This window comes from Geotrypetes seraphini, chromosome 15 (assembly GCF_902459505.1).
Source record: "Geotrypetes seraphini chromosome 15, aGeoSer1.1, whole genome shotgun sequence".
NCBI lineage: Eukaryota > Metazoa > Chordata > Amphibia > Gymnophiona > Dermophiidae > Geotrypetes > Geotrypetes seraphini.
The window spans coordinates 43,251,646-43,265,570 of record NC_047098.1 but is presented as its reverse complement, the minus strand read 5'-3'; the positions used below and the strand labels follow the sequence as shown (position 1 = coordinate 43,265,570).

General features: G+C 42.5%; 1 protein-coding gene across 1 annotated transcript in view; it reads right to left on the bottom strand.

Moving 5' to 3' along the window:
- Positions 1 to 13,925, bottom strand: part of CLTC (clathrin heavy chain) — a 210,295-nt gene that overhangs the window by 131,727 nt on the left and 64,643 nt on the right. The window contains exons 3-4 of the mRNA XM_033921311.1: positions 3,421 to 3,689; positions 734 to 895 (exon numbers count right to left, since the gene is read on the bottom strand). Of these exons, the coding sequence (XP_033777202.1) occupies positions 734 to 895; positions 3,421 to 3,689 (431 nt within the window). The remainder of the gene's footprint in view (positions 1 to 733; positions 896 to 3,420; positions 3,690 to 13,925) is intronic.

The window sequence follows — 13,925 nt, the reverse complement described above, 5'->3', positions numbered from 1 at the left end:
GACAGTATTCTCTATTTGTACCTGCTGGTACACAGTCACAACCCATACATCTCTGGATTCATCTGCTGCTAACAAGGAAATGTCTGTTTTTCCAACCTTTAATTATTAAAAATCTATCCTTTCATACTGTCATTTTCCCTTAGCTCTCTTCAGACCAAAATTTGAGTATCTTAGGTATATATATCAATCCAAGAAACAGTCATATATAAACTTCCCTTGTGAGATATTAAAATGAAAGTGCAACAGCTCTGTGTAAATGTAAAAAATGCAGAGGTCAACAGAAACTTATCTGTCTTATCAGATTTGCTTCCCACTCACAAAAGTGAACAGGCAAAACAGCTTGGGCAGCTATATTTGCATTTGAACTCAACAGGCTTTCAGCACATTTTCTGTTCCAATCTATTTTGTTCTTATTAAACCAACTGGATCGTTTTATGACAATTTTCCATAAAATATTCAATTTGAACACAAAGATGGGTTTAAAGATTATTACATTGGCATTAACATGTTCTTCAAAGGATTTAGGCTTTGCTAGAAAATGTGTAATTCTATTATGCTGTAAAAATAAAAGCCTACAAGTGTTTACTGAAGCTAGATTCCCAGTGCCACAAGAAGATCCATATCTTGGTATAAAGAGAACTTTATGTTTATTTGAGAAAGTGGTTAAAAATGTGGCTACATTCAGTACTGTGTTTTCAATGCTTTTTAAAAAAAAAAGTACCCACCCGCTTACCTTGCCTCCCGCTTGCCCTCTCACAGCAAAGCAGAACAACGTTGATTCTTCAGCATTTCCTTCCATCTTGAACTGAGCAAAACTTGCTGCATGCCCCTCAATGGGCTGGGACACCTTCCTATCCACAGAATAAAGCTGCATTGCACCGACCACACGATTTTGCTGAACAAAAAATATAGTTTGAAAAATCATTGAAACAACCATTTAGGACCTCTTTTACAAAGACGCACTAAGGCCCTGATTCTGCAAAGTGCTCCTGATTGTAGGCAGCTGTAGGCGTCCTACAGCTGTCTAATCAGCCAATCGGGAGGCACTTTTTCTAAAAAAAAAAAAAAATTCTCCCCAGTCAGGCCGCCTATATTGAAGGCGCCTCCAGGGAGCCTAGAGAGGCCCACAAGCACGCCTAAAGCTAGGCGGTAGCCTTAAGCGAACCTAGGCGGCCCTACGTGTCTCCTTAGCAGAACGGGAGACGCTTACTATGTAGGCTAGCAAAATGCTGGCCTACATGGTAAGTAGACGCAGCCGCTGTACCTAATCGCGGTAAGGATCTCCCTGCCGTGATTAGTATAGCAGCCACGGCTACAGCCGCAAGTCTCCCCTCCCCCCATCAATCGCAGTAGGAGGGTGCCCAACCCCTATTGCCGACATAACCCCCCCCCACCCGATGATCACCGCCAGGAAGGTGCTCAACCCTTCCTACCGACAGAACCCACTCCGCCCCAACGATCACGGCAGGAGGGTATTCAACCCCTTCTGCCGACCCCCCCCAACGGCCATCCTGAAGATCATGGCAGGAGGGTACCCAAGCCCTCCTGCCGGACCCACCCCCCAACGAACCCCCCAACTCCGGAACCCCCCCTTGGCATTACCTGCAAGTTGGAATTTTTTTAGAATTGAAGGGGGAATGCTCTCTTGGGTTATTAGAGGTGTTAATTGATTGAAAGAGTTTGAGTAGGTCTGGTAAGGAAGGAGGTTTAAGATTAGAAAGAGTGCTGAAGGGTAAGTGGTTTGTCTAGTCTGAGGGATCTGGAGATTGTAAGGGTATGGATTGTCCTAGGTTCAATCTGATATCTTTTATTTTCTGGTCAAAGTAGTTAACGAGTTGTGAAGCTGATGGTTGTGTAAGTGAAGGGGGGTTTCTTGTTTGAGAATGGGGATAGGGATCATACTATATTAAACACTGCGGAAGAGTTGCGGGCAGTGGTTATGTATTTTGAATAGTACATCTTTTTTGGCTTGTTGTATTGAAGTTTTGTATTGTGCAGCAATTTCTTTGTAATGGCGAAGGGAATTGTTAGACCGAGATTGCCGCCATTTATGTTCAGCAGAGCAGAGTTGACGGTGGAGGAGGGTAAGATTTTCAGTGTACCATGGCTTCTTTTTGGGTTGCAAGTGGGATATTTTTTCCTGGGAGGGGGCAAGAAGGTCCATAAGAGATTGTGCTGAGTCTTTCCAGAGATCAGATTGTTCTTCCATTGTAAGATTAGTGAAGTCTTGTAGGTTCAGATTAAAGGAATGGGAGAGAGAGTAGGTTTGAGGATTTTAAAAGATATGGCTGATAGCTTTTGGACCAAATAGCATATCAATGTTGTGTCCTTCAGTGTGAGTAGGAAATGAGAGCAATGGTGTAGGGTGGATATCTGAAGTTAGAGTTAAAGAGTTCTAATATGTTTGGGTGATTGGCCTGATCGAAATGTATATTAAAATCCAAGGATAATAGGGTTTGGGTGGGAGATGCTGAAATCCATGATTGCAGACATGAGAGCAGTTAAGGAAGATTTAGTGGCGGGGAGAGGGGGGAGATAAATGAGAAGGAAGTTGAAAGGTTGGGAGTTTGCAATCAAGAATTGGAGAGTTTCAACTGGGTGGATGTTGTAAGATGGAGAAAGGTCAATTTTGAAAGGGATAGAAGAATGATAAATCATGGCTAGGCCTCCTCCTTTTTTATTTGGGCAGCATTGAAGTTTTGATTTATAGTTGTTTGGGCAGGCTTGGTTGATATATGCCTCCTCGCCTTGAGTTAGCCATATCTCAGTTAAGCAGAGAATGTGGAGATTATGTTGGAGAATTAAATCATGTATTAGGTGGCGTTTGTTTTTAACAGAGCAAACATTTAAGAGACGTATTTTGGGGTTGGTATAGTGGTGTGAAGATTTTATATGTGCTATATAGTATGGAATTAGAGAAATGGCTTAAGACACCTGGGCCAGTTGCCTGTGAGGACTCGGCGGTGGGGGGGGGGGGGGGTTTGATGGCCCCAAGATACAGGAATTGAGTCCATAGAATTGATTGTGCAGTTAGGAGAGAAGTAAAGGGAGGGGTGATGGTGGAACTGTAGCAAAAAGATGAAGTAAAAGAATATTTAGGAAGAGGAGTAGAATTTTACCGATGGAACTGTAGAAGGTGGTTTTAGAAGAACTTGAAAATAAGAGTGCAGGAAGAAGCTGCATGAAGGAGCGCATAAAGGAGCAGGATCTGCTCCTTGAGCGCGCATGCGCTGCAAAGGAGGTAATTTTGAAGGGGAGGCTACCGGAGCAAATTTGTGGGCGGAGAAAAAGAGAAAAAAAACCCAACTTTACTGCAGATCTCATCACCTGAATCTGACTAGGTGTCAGAACAAAACCCATACTTCATTTCAGGTCCAATACCCTCAGATTTATTTCACAAATATTAAGGAAAATAAATACCTGTGCAGAAATACCCGTCAGAAGCAACCATTTCTGCTTGGCATCTGTACGATAATTGATGATCTGACAACCTGCCAGGCTGGAATGTCGGTCAAACATTTTTACTGGCTGAGATTCGCCCTCCATGCTCCAGTGGTATACTGCATTATCTGTTACCAAGGCAACGGTGTTCAGAGAAATCCACTTCCAAAAGGTGACATCGTCCGTCATGGTATGCGCCTTCATTTTGCTTTTCATCTCAATGTTAAAGATCTGAAGTGTTTTTCCAGCTGCAAATCAAATTCAACTAAGGATCAAAACCTTTCACCACCACCAATCATGGTTAGTTAGCAAACAAGACCGTACACAAAAATGGGTCTCTGCTATGAAATTTTAATTAATCAATGCATATTCTAGGTTGACCAACAAGAGTGGTTACCTGATTTTGAGGCCCCTTTACTAAGCTGCATTAGGCATTAATGAGCACCTTAGAACTTAAAATGATGTATTGCAGAATGTGCTCAGGTGTCCTGTGATAACAGCCAATTTAGCTAACACTAATCTGGGTGCTAACAGTTTTCTGGTTTCAGAGTTTTTTTGGGTGGGGTGGAAGGAAGGTGTCGGGGGTGAAGAATGGAAGTCACTTAACCCTGAATTGCTCCAGATACCAAAACATAGATCATGAGCCCACTAGGGACAATGGGTTAGATTCACAAAGCCCACGGATCTGATCCGTAGGCGATCTGAGGCTGGGCGACTGAGTCTCAACGCGCCCGCATGCAAAGTAGGCCTATCGGAGGCACGACCCCCACCGACTACACGGATTGCTAGAGAGCGATCCTAACGCATGTGCAGACCATCTTTGCCTGTAGATAGTCTGCGCATGCTTACAGAGCTGGAAACATTTTTTACTACTTCACGAGCCCATGGTTTTAACCCACTTTAAGCCCGTGGGTTACAACCATGGGCTCACACTGCAGGGTAGGGTGAGCAGGAAGAGTCATAAGAACATAAGAATTGCCACTGCTGACTCATACCAGTGGTCCATCATGCCCAGCAGTCCGCTCACACGGCAGCCCTCTGGTCCAAGACCAGCACCCTAACTGAGACTTGCCCCACCAGCGCACGTTCCTGTTCAGCAGAAACTTGTCTAAATTTGTCTTGAATCCTTGGAGGGTATTTTTCCCTATAACAGCCTCTGGAAGAGCGTTCCAGCTTTCTACCACTCTCTGGGTAAAGAAGAACTTCCTTACGTTTGTACAGAATCTAGCCCCTTTCAACTTTAGAGAGTGCCCTCTTGTTCTCCCTACCTTGGAGAGGGTGAACAACCTGTCCTTATCTACTAAGTCTATCCCCTTCAGTACCTTGAATGTTTCAATCATGTCCCCTCTCATTCTCCTCTGTTCGAGGGAGAAGAGGCCCAGTTTCTCTAATCTTTTGCTGTACGGCAGCAACTCCAGCCCCTTAACCATCTTAGTCGCTATTCTCTGGACCCTTTCGAGTAGTACCGTGTCCTTCTTCATGTACGGAGACCAGTGCTGGACGCAGTACTCCAGGTGAGGACGTACCATGGCCCAGTACAGCGGCATGATAACCTTCTCTGATCTGTTCGTGATCCCCTTCTTTATCATTCCTAGCATTCTGTTTGCCCTTTTTGCTGCCGTCGCATGGACGGCTTCATCGACTTGTCGATCAGAACTTCCAAATCTTTTGTGATCGCTGCTTCCCAGCGTCCCTTCTACTTCTACATCTTGTGCTGGTCCTTGCAGGCCATTTAGAATAGCCTGCGAGGACCAGCACAAGATGTAGAAGTAGAAGGGACGCTGGGAAGCAGCAATCACAATATGATCCGCTTTGGTCTGGACGCAGGGGAGAAACGTCGGTCCAAAATGACAGCCATGGCACTGAACTTCCAAAAAGGGAATAACGAAGTCAAAGCTGAGAGCAGGGTGGCAAAAGGAGAGTCGGGTGGCAGTCATTTTTGTTAGTGAATCGCTGCCTTCCTATTTTGTATGCCGTTTCCCCTCATTTGCATGCGCAGATTGGATCGGATCGGATCGGAGGATGATCGGCACAGAGGTTAGTGAATCGGGTCGGAGGAAAATCAGGTCAAAACATGATCGGTGGGGTTAGTGAATCTAGCCCAATGTACCTGCACATAATAAAAGTGTAAAATAGCTTTGATTGTATCACAAAGTGGTATATCAAATCCATGACCCCACAAACATGCCTGCACTAAAACAATTAGTATATTCAAATGTACTAACTGATTAGCACAGGATTACTGCAAGAACTCTTACTGCCTACAAAATGGGTAGTGGTAACTGCTCACACAATATATTATTTTAAATGGCTGTGCACCAATAGCAATATTAGCACATTGCCTCAATACAAAAAATAGAAAAATTGGCCATTTTACACCTATGTTGGGCACGATGGATTACCGGTCTGACCCAGCAGCGGCAATTCTTATGTTCTTATGATAAGAACATAAGAAATGCCTCTACTGGGTCAGACCTGAGGTCCATCGTGCCCAGCAGTCCGCTCATGCGGTGGCCCAACAGGTCTAGGACCTGTGCAGTAAAATAGCTATAGCACATAGGAAAAACTCATGCAAGGACATGCTAAAGCCATTTAACCACATTAGAAGGATTGTTTCTCTACATCAATTACCTCATACAATATTAACGTGGAAAAAAGGCAAAATATGTAAAATGTGGATGCTGCCACAAAATTAATCAATTTAAATAGTTGAATTTTTTTTATTGTGAAACATGACAATTTTGGTAAATTCTATGTATTGCATTTGAATTTTAACTGTACTATTAAAAGCTGACAAAACATTGATCATAAACTTGAAGTATTAGAAAAAACTGTCCATCAATTTGGAAACCAAAAAGCACAATACGTCCACAAAGATGGAAATAGAGTAGCCCTTTCAGGACCAAGGGACATATTTGTCCCATAACTTTAAAATCCTATAAATTTTGATTGGGATAGTCTACAGTTCTAAATTTGATATGTACGGATTCCATATGATACTGCCTTTATGTAAACAAACTGGTTCCGACATTCATTCATTAGCGTCGTTGCCAGATTGACGAGAAGATTCACTTGCCACACTGTCCATAAACCAGAAGTTTGATTTTTTAAATAAAAATAATGATATTTCACAAAAAAAATCAATTTTTTGGCATCTGCAAGCCCTTTTTACCATAAAAATATCGTCAAAACCACAAAAATTGGCCTACGATCCTTATGGTCCTGAAAGGGTTAAGGTGATTTAGATAAGCAATTAATTTTGCTTAAACACAAAGCCACCTATTTTAAGAAAGAGCACCTATAAATTATATATAATAAAATACAAAAAATGCACTTGTTTAAGAATTCAATATACAGGCAGTTCCCGGTTTAAGAACAAGTTACGTTTTTAAAGCTGTTTTTAAATCAGATTTGTATGTAACTCAGAACTTGTAGATTTTAAGATTCTTGCTCTTTAACTCTGCTCCCAGCTGACAAAGAGGCAAACTGTCTCTACCAGTGTTCCTTCCTTCTAAGGTACAGCATGCACAACCACACCCTGATCTTAAATGTGGCCTTGCATCATTCCTGAATCTGCTATAGGAGAAATGTAGGAGTCTATGCCACTAGAAATACTGCTCAGTGAAATCAAATGAAGCCGCAACCACTAAGTCGGGTATAACTCGGGGACTGCCTGGATAAAGCAAAACTGAATCAGAATTGATGAACAGTCTTGTTTACATCAAAGCCTGATTTTCTAAAGCCCCAAATTGTCACTTAAAAGAATTCAAATTGTACAAAATACAGCAATTAGATTTCACATTAAGTTCCCAGGCAACAGGAGGTGGCTCGATAGGAAATTTGGTGTGGTAAAGTCCTCTCTATCAAGAGATGAACAGATAGAGGTTGCTTGTCCAAGGGAGAGAGAAATGCACTGACAGCACCAAGATGTACTCAAATTGAATTGGTTTTCAGACCATAGTTAGAGAGGTGTAGGTGGTAAGTTTAGGATAGATGGAAGGGGACATGCAACAGGTTCCAGAGAATGCATTGCTCACCAGGAAGAAAATCTCATTAATTTGAAGTGGTAACAATGCTGAGTGGAAAGTTTCTTAGATGCTTCAAATTACAGAAGATATTGCAGCTGAGAGGCAAAAAGCAATTACTTGCTCAGTGAAATAAGCAGTGCTGTTAGTGCGGTAATGCGTGTAAGGGTGGAGATTTGTTTGACAGAGGTGAATAAGACTGTCGACTCTTTCAGTATAAAAGTTTAACCTTGTATAGTGTCTAAGAGAGCTCCTATGAACTCATGTGTCCAAGATGGGTGTAGATGCAGCTTTTGGTAGTTGACGGCAAACCCGAGCAGCTCCAATAGACAAACTTTTGAGGTTATGGCATGCTGAGCTACTTGCTATGATGATGCTTTGATCAATCAGTCTAACTAGGGAAATATGTGAAACTCCCATGAGTGAAAGGCTGCCCCCACTACCACTTGGCTACCACATGAAGCCAAGCTAGGCCAATAAGGTAAACCTTGTACTGGAAGTGTTGAGATCCAACCTGAAAGCAAAGGTGCTATCTGAAAGCAGACAGAATGGAAATGTGAATGTAGGGCTCCTTGAGATCTAGAGAGCAGAGCAAATCACGTTTTTTCCAGGAAAGGTAGAAGGGTTCCCAAAGAGACCATGTGGAACTTCTCCTTCAGCAAGTATTTGTTGAGGCCCTGAGGTCTAAAATAGGTAGGCGGCCTCCATTTTTTTCAGTATTAGGAAATACTTGGGAGTAAAACCCTCAGCTATCTCCTGAAGAGGTTCAGGTTCTATTGTGTCTAGCTGGAGAAAGCTCCCACTAAACTATTTATTCATTTTTACAAACAAATACACAAGAAATCCTCTTGTTACAGAAAATCAGAGTATTTAACATCTTAATTTTATTTAACTTGGAAAATACCTAACTAAAAGAAAAAAATGACTGAAATAGCTCTAAAATTATCAAAATTAAATCAATATTCAATATACATTTTATGCTAGGTATGTAAATTAACAACTAATCTTAAATTCTTATACGACCTCAAAAAGGGGTTGAGAAAAATGGAACGAAGGGAGCTTTAAATTATTTATTTTATTTATTTAGCCCGTCCTCCCAAAGAAGCCCAGAACAGGTTACAAGAGTACATTCATAGTATGGGTAGGACAAACTTTAGTGAGAAATACAGAGACTTTACAGCATTTACAGTATAGTACAGTATACACAAGGGGGGGTTTAGATTACAGCATTTACAGTGTAGATATAACATAGACTTAAAAATACAGACTTAGGTGTAGGGTGGATTAAATTGCAGCGTTAACAGTGTAGATATAACATGGAGGTAACAGCTTTTCTAACAGGTGGGTGTATCTTTGATGTCGGAGAATGTGGTGGTAATTCAGGTTAAATTTGCGGTGGCCCACAAATTTAGAGATGTCTTCTGGTGTATTAGGTGGTGCCTTTGAGATCCATCCATCCATCCGGGGTGTAGACACGGGTTGTTAAGGAGCTGGGTTTGTAAAGAGGAATGTTTTCATGGCTTTCCAGAAGTTCCAAAGACTGTTTAGTGATCTAATGGATGGGGGGGATGATGTGCCCTAATCTCAGTGTGATGAGAATAAGAGTGTCTTCGGGCTGTCTCAGATGTGAGTGAGCGGCCAGGTGGCAAGATCAGCTGTTTTTCTGTTTGAGATTTCAGTGATCGATTGGGGACATAAATTTGTAGTTTTGATGCTATGTAGTTTGGTGTCATCTTGCGGAAAGTCTTGAAGGCTTACACCAAGACTTTGAAGGCACATTGTTTTTGAATAGGCAGCCAGTGCATGGAAGTTAGTGCATGGGTGACGTGGTTGCGGAAACCCAGGTTTTTTAGTAGTCGGATTGTAGCGTTTTTCACCCCTTGCACCCATTCAAAACAACTTTATGCAAGTAAAAGGCTTAACGGGTAGACCTTCCCGGCTCAATTTCTAAGTTATAGTCAAATATATTTTATTGAGCAAACAAGACTGCAACAAAGCAATGATACAAGGAACCAAAACAGCTCAGCAGTTTATAGAATACCCCCCCCCAAAGAACCCCCCAACCCCGCCCCTATCCCAACCCAAGCAACCCCCCCTCCCCCGGGTCCTCCATACAAATACACAGTATCAAAGAAATAGAAAAGAAAGTTAATGTACCAATCAGAACCAAAGGAATCACAAAACAGGAATCAACAGTTAAGCACCCGGCTACGAGCCAGAGGAGTCAAGGTAGTCCAAAAAGGTTCCCAAGTACGCTCAATTTCTAAGTTATTTTCTTCATATCCCAGAAACTTTGAAGTTGCTCTAGTACGAAAAAAACATATTTAGTCCCGGCATGTCTGATAAGACATTTACATGGGTAATTTAACTGGAAGGTAGCTCCCAAATTTTTTGATTCTTCCCTCATATCCAAAAATAGCTTTCTACGGTCCTGGGTTGACTTGGTGACGTCTGGGAAGAACATTCTCATTAAAGCATTTAGGTCTTGTTCAAAAACAAACAATATTAATAAATGTCCCTCGGTAACAGATTACTTCTTGAAAGCTTTCCAATATATCAGTAATATTATTAAAGTCAAGCAATTATGGATTGTCAACCTGATTAGATTCTGGTGGTAAATCAGTTTTCTGCCTCGATAGATTTCATCGAAGAGGTCATTGCCTGCACAAGGAACATTAGCCAAGCGGTCCTGAAGATTAGGGTCCATGTCAAATGGTATGAAGCCATGCTAGGTGGCGCATTGCTACAGAACAAGCAGTCGCCCTGGCGGACAACTCAAAGGCATCATAAGAAGACTGAAGTAGATGTAATCTGAGTTGTGACAGAGTAGCTATGACCTCTTGAAATTTGAAGCTATCTAGATAACTGAGAAATTTAGGAAGAAGATCAATGAGAAACTTGAAATAAGTGACAAAATGGAAATTGTAATCGAGGACTTTAGAGGACATCATGGCATTTTGGCAGAGGCAATGTTCAAACTTGTCGATAGTTTTCCCTTCCCTTCCAGGAGGAATGGTAGCATAAACCTTGGAAGGATGGGACCTTTTCAAGGAAGACTCCACATGTAAGGATTGGTGAGACAACTGCGAATTCTCAAATCCTTTGCAATGTATAGTTTTATACCTGGAGTCCAACTTGCCTGGAACAGCAGGAATTACATAAGGAGTCTCCAGGCATCGTGTAAAAGTCTGAGACAAAAGCTTGTGAAGAGGAAGCTTAAGTGACTCTGCAGGAGGTTGAGGAAGATGCATGACTTCGAGATATTCCTTAGAGTATTTACCACCAGCATCCAATTGAAGGTCCAGGTCAGCAGCCATCTGACGAAGAAAAGAAGCGAGAGATAGCCGATCTGCTAATGCCTTGCCTCGAGAAGGACTCGAGGACGTCGAGGCAGCCTGGGTCGAAGATGAAGCTTCGGCAAGAAAATAGGCATCAAAAGAGAAAGGAGACTTGGACGAAGCAATAGAAACCACTGAGTCCTTGAGGTCTGGAAACGGGGACCTCGTCGAGGAGTCGGTGGTCTAGTAGAGCTGGAAGGCATAGATCGAAGCTTAGTGGAAGAAGGATGGTCTTTGGAAGAAAAGGTATGCCTGGAAGTATGCCTCGAGGAAGGCCTCGATTGTCGGCGAGAGTGGTGCTTGGAAACAGATCTCGAAGATCGAGGAGACTTCGCCCCAGAGATGGAAGCAGATGTTGCTACCAATGAATGGATAGGGCTAGAAGCTGTGGATCGAAGTTCAGAAAGCTTGATGGAGGAACCTTGAGGCACTCCCAAAGACTCTGCTCCTTGTATGGAGTATGAGGATTCTGTTGAGGCACTTGCAAAGAAATCTGCTCCTTGCTTCACGTGCATAGATGCCAGACCAGACACTCGCAGAGACTCTGCTCCCTGCATAGAGTGTGTAGTCTCAGCCGGAGGCATAGGAAGAGGCTCAACCTCACGGGAGTCTGCAGAATGCCCAGGCTGGATCAGAGTAGCAAGCTTCGGTCCCATATTAGTGATGAACTGAATGAACTGCTTCTCTAACATGGTCTGGAAAGAAACCGGCAAGGATGGATCCACATCTGAAACCGAACCACTTGCTTTGGCTGGAGGTTCCACAGAGGCAGTGGAAATGTGCTTCGACTTGGAAGTCTTGGCCACCTTGATTACCACCGCTGAAACCTACTGCTGAGCTATCTGAACTGAGGATGCAAGGGAAGATACAGCAGGTGTAATCGAGGTAAGAGCCGCTGCAAACGAAGAAGGTCTGATGAGGCTCGAGGTCTGAGTAGTGGAGGCAGAAGGACCCTCGGTCAAAGGTGGGACAGAGGCCACTGTTGAAGTCGGGAAAGTGGTCGAAGAGTCCATCCTGAAAAGCTTCTCCACTAAAAGCCGATGACGTTTAAGGGCTCGAGGTTGAAGAGCAGCACAGCGCTCGCACGACTTCGGTTGATGGTCCGGCCAAAGGCACTTGAGGCACCAACGTTGTGGGTCCGTGAGGAAAATCACATGCTGGTACTGGCTACACTTCTTGAGGCCCGTTGCTGGCTGGGACATAGGAGGACAAACAGCCGCCGCAAAGTCGAAGCCCACGGGTTGCCGGCCGTTGAACGGAAGAAATAATTTTTTTTTTTTTTAACTAGAAATAAAAGAAAACAGCAATTCGTGAAGAAAATAAATACAAACCGCGGAAAGAGAAGGCACGAAGTAACAAAGTTAAACGCAGAGAGTCAAAGACGGACTTCTCGGCTCCATGGAAAACTGAGAACTGAGGAGACATGCCCTGCGCTGGGCGGGAAGGCACTCGCGCATGCGCGGTGCAGCTAACTCAAAATTTCTAGTTTCTACAAGCAAGTCTGCTTGCGTGTCTTCTGCATCCGGGCTCCGTCAATGACGTCACCCATATGTGAGAATAGGCTGCCTGCTTGTCCTGGGATATGAGGTCTATTCACTTTTGTCCAAAACCTAAACCATTCTTCATCTGAGAGTTGTATATTAAGTTCTTGTGACCATTTGCGATTGATTTCTATATTAACTATGGGTTGTGTACCTTGAAGCAATTTATAAAAGTATGATATTGCCTTCCCTTGGGTCTCTATTAATGTACTCCATTTTCTGTATGGAAGAAAGTAAGGAGGTCAATAGAGACCATTTAGATCTCTTTCCGGAGAGGGTTGGGTATTTTTTTTTATGAATTCTACAAAAAGTGAGCAATTAGTTATTTTGATAGTTGTTTGACCTGCCATATACCCAGTTTATTCCAGGATGTCCAGTTTAATAACCGTTTTTTATGTTTAATGGCCGGGTTGTTCCAAAGGGCCATGTCATTGTGTGTGAAAATAGAATGATGAGCTGTACGATCCAAAGTACGTATTGCAGAAATTGTTGCTAGGAGAAGAGAAAAAAGTTTTAATTGGGATGGGATAGGCATAGTTGGAATAATATTGATAGGGATTGGATTGCATAATGAAATTTCTAGCTCCAGCCAGGTTGGGACAAAGGAAGTAAATTGAGATTGATTATGGGTTATCCAGTTTGATCCATATTTTGTCAGGGATGCAATGTGATATCTATGAAAATCAGGAATATTCATTCCTCCATATATTCTGGGAGATTTTAGTGTATTTAAGGCAATTTTTGGCTTTTTATTTCTCCAAATAAAGTCTGATAGTCTTTGATCCATTTATACAGGGAAAGTTTGCACAGATTCGGTAACATAGTTAAGATATAAGTGATCTGAGGTGTTAAAGTCATCTTAAGGGAAGAAATGCATCCCCACCAAGATATATATCCCTCCAAAAAAATGGACCCTAGCCAAAGAAGACTTTGCAGAATTCCTACTAACCAACTCTCTAACAAGTCCATACAACCTACTATGTGGGGATATCAACATCCACCTAGAGCAAACAAAACAACCAGATGTATCTGACTTCTGGCTGCTAATCTCCCAACTAGGTTATTCCAAACCCCCACCCATCAAAACTCACCAAAAAGGACATCTACTAGACCTGGTGACATTCTCCGCCAAAGAATCAACCAATCCCAAATTCCGCTGGAAACAAGATAACTGGACAGACTTCCTATGGTCTGACCACAGACTATGTAGCTTCGCCATTGACTGCCAACAAAAAACCACCAAAAACAACAAAACAAGAAACAAAAAAACTCACAACACTAGAGGTAAAATCGACCCAATAGTATTCTGGTCCCGCTATGAAACCATCACAAAACAAAACGAAGAAACAGCTCAAATTATGACTTCCTGGATCAAAAACAACACAAACATTCTAAACGAAATAGCTCCCATAAAAACTCGCAGAATCAGAACTCCTAACCTGGATGGATGGTTTGACGCAGAACTACTCCTAGTAAAAAGGGACCTTAGAAAATCTGAAAGACTTTGGACTAAATCTGGAACCCAGGAACACAGAGTGGCCTGGAGACTCAAATTAAAAAACTACAAACACCTCATCAAT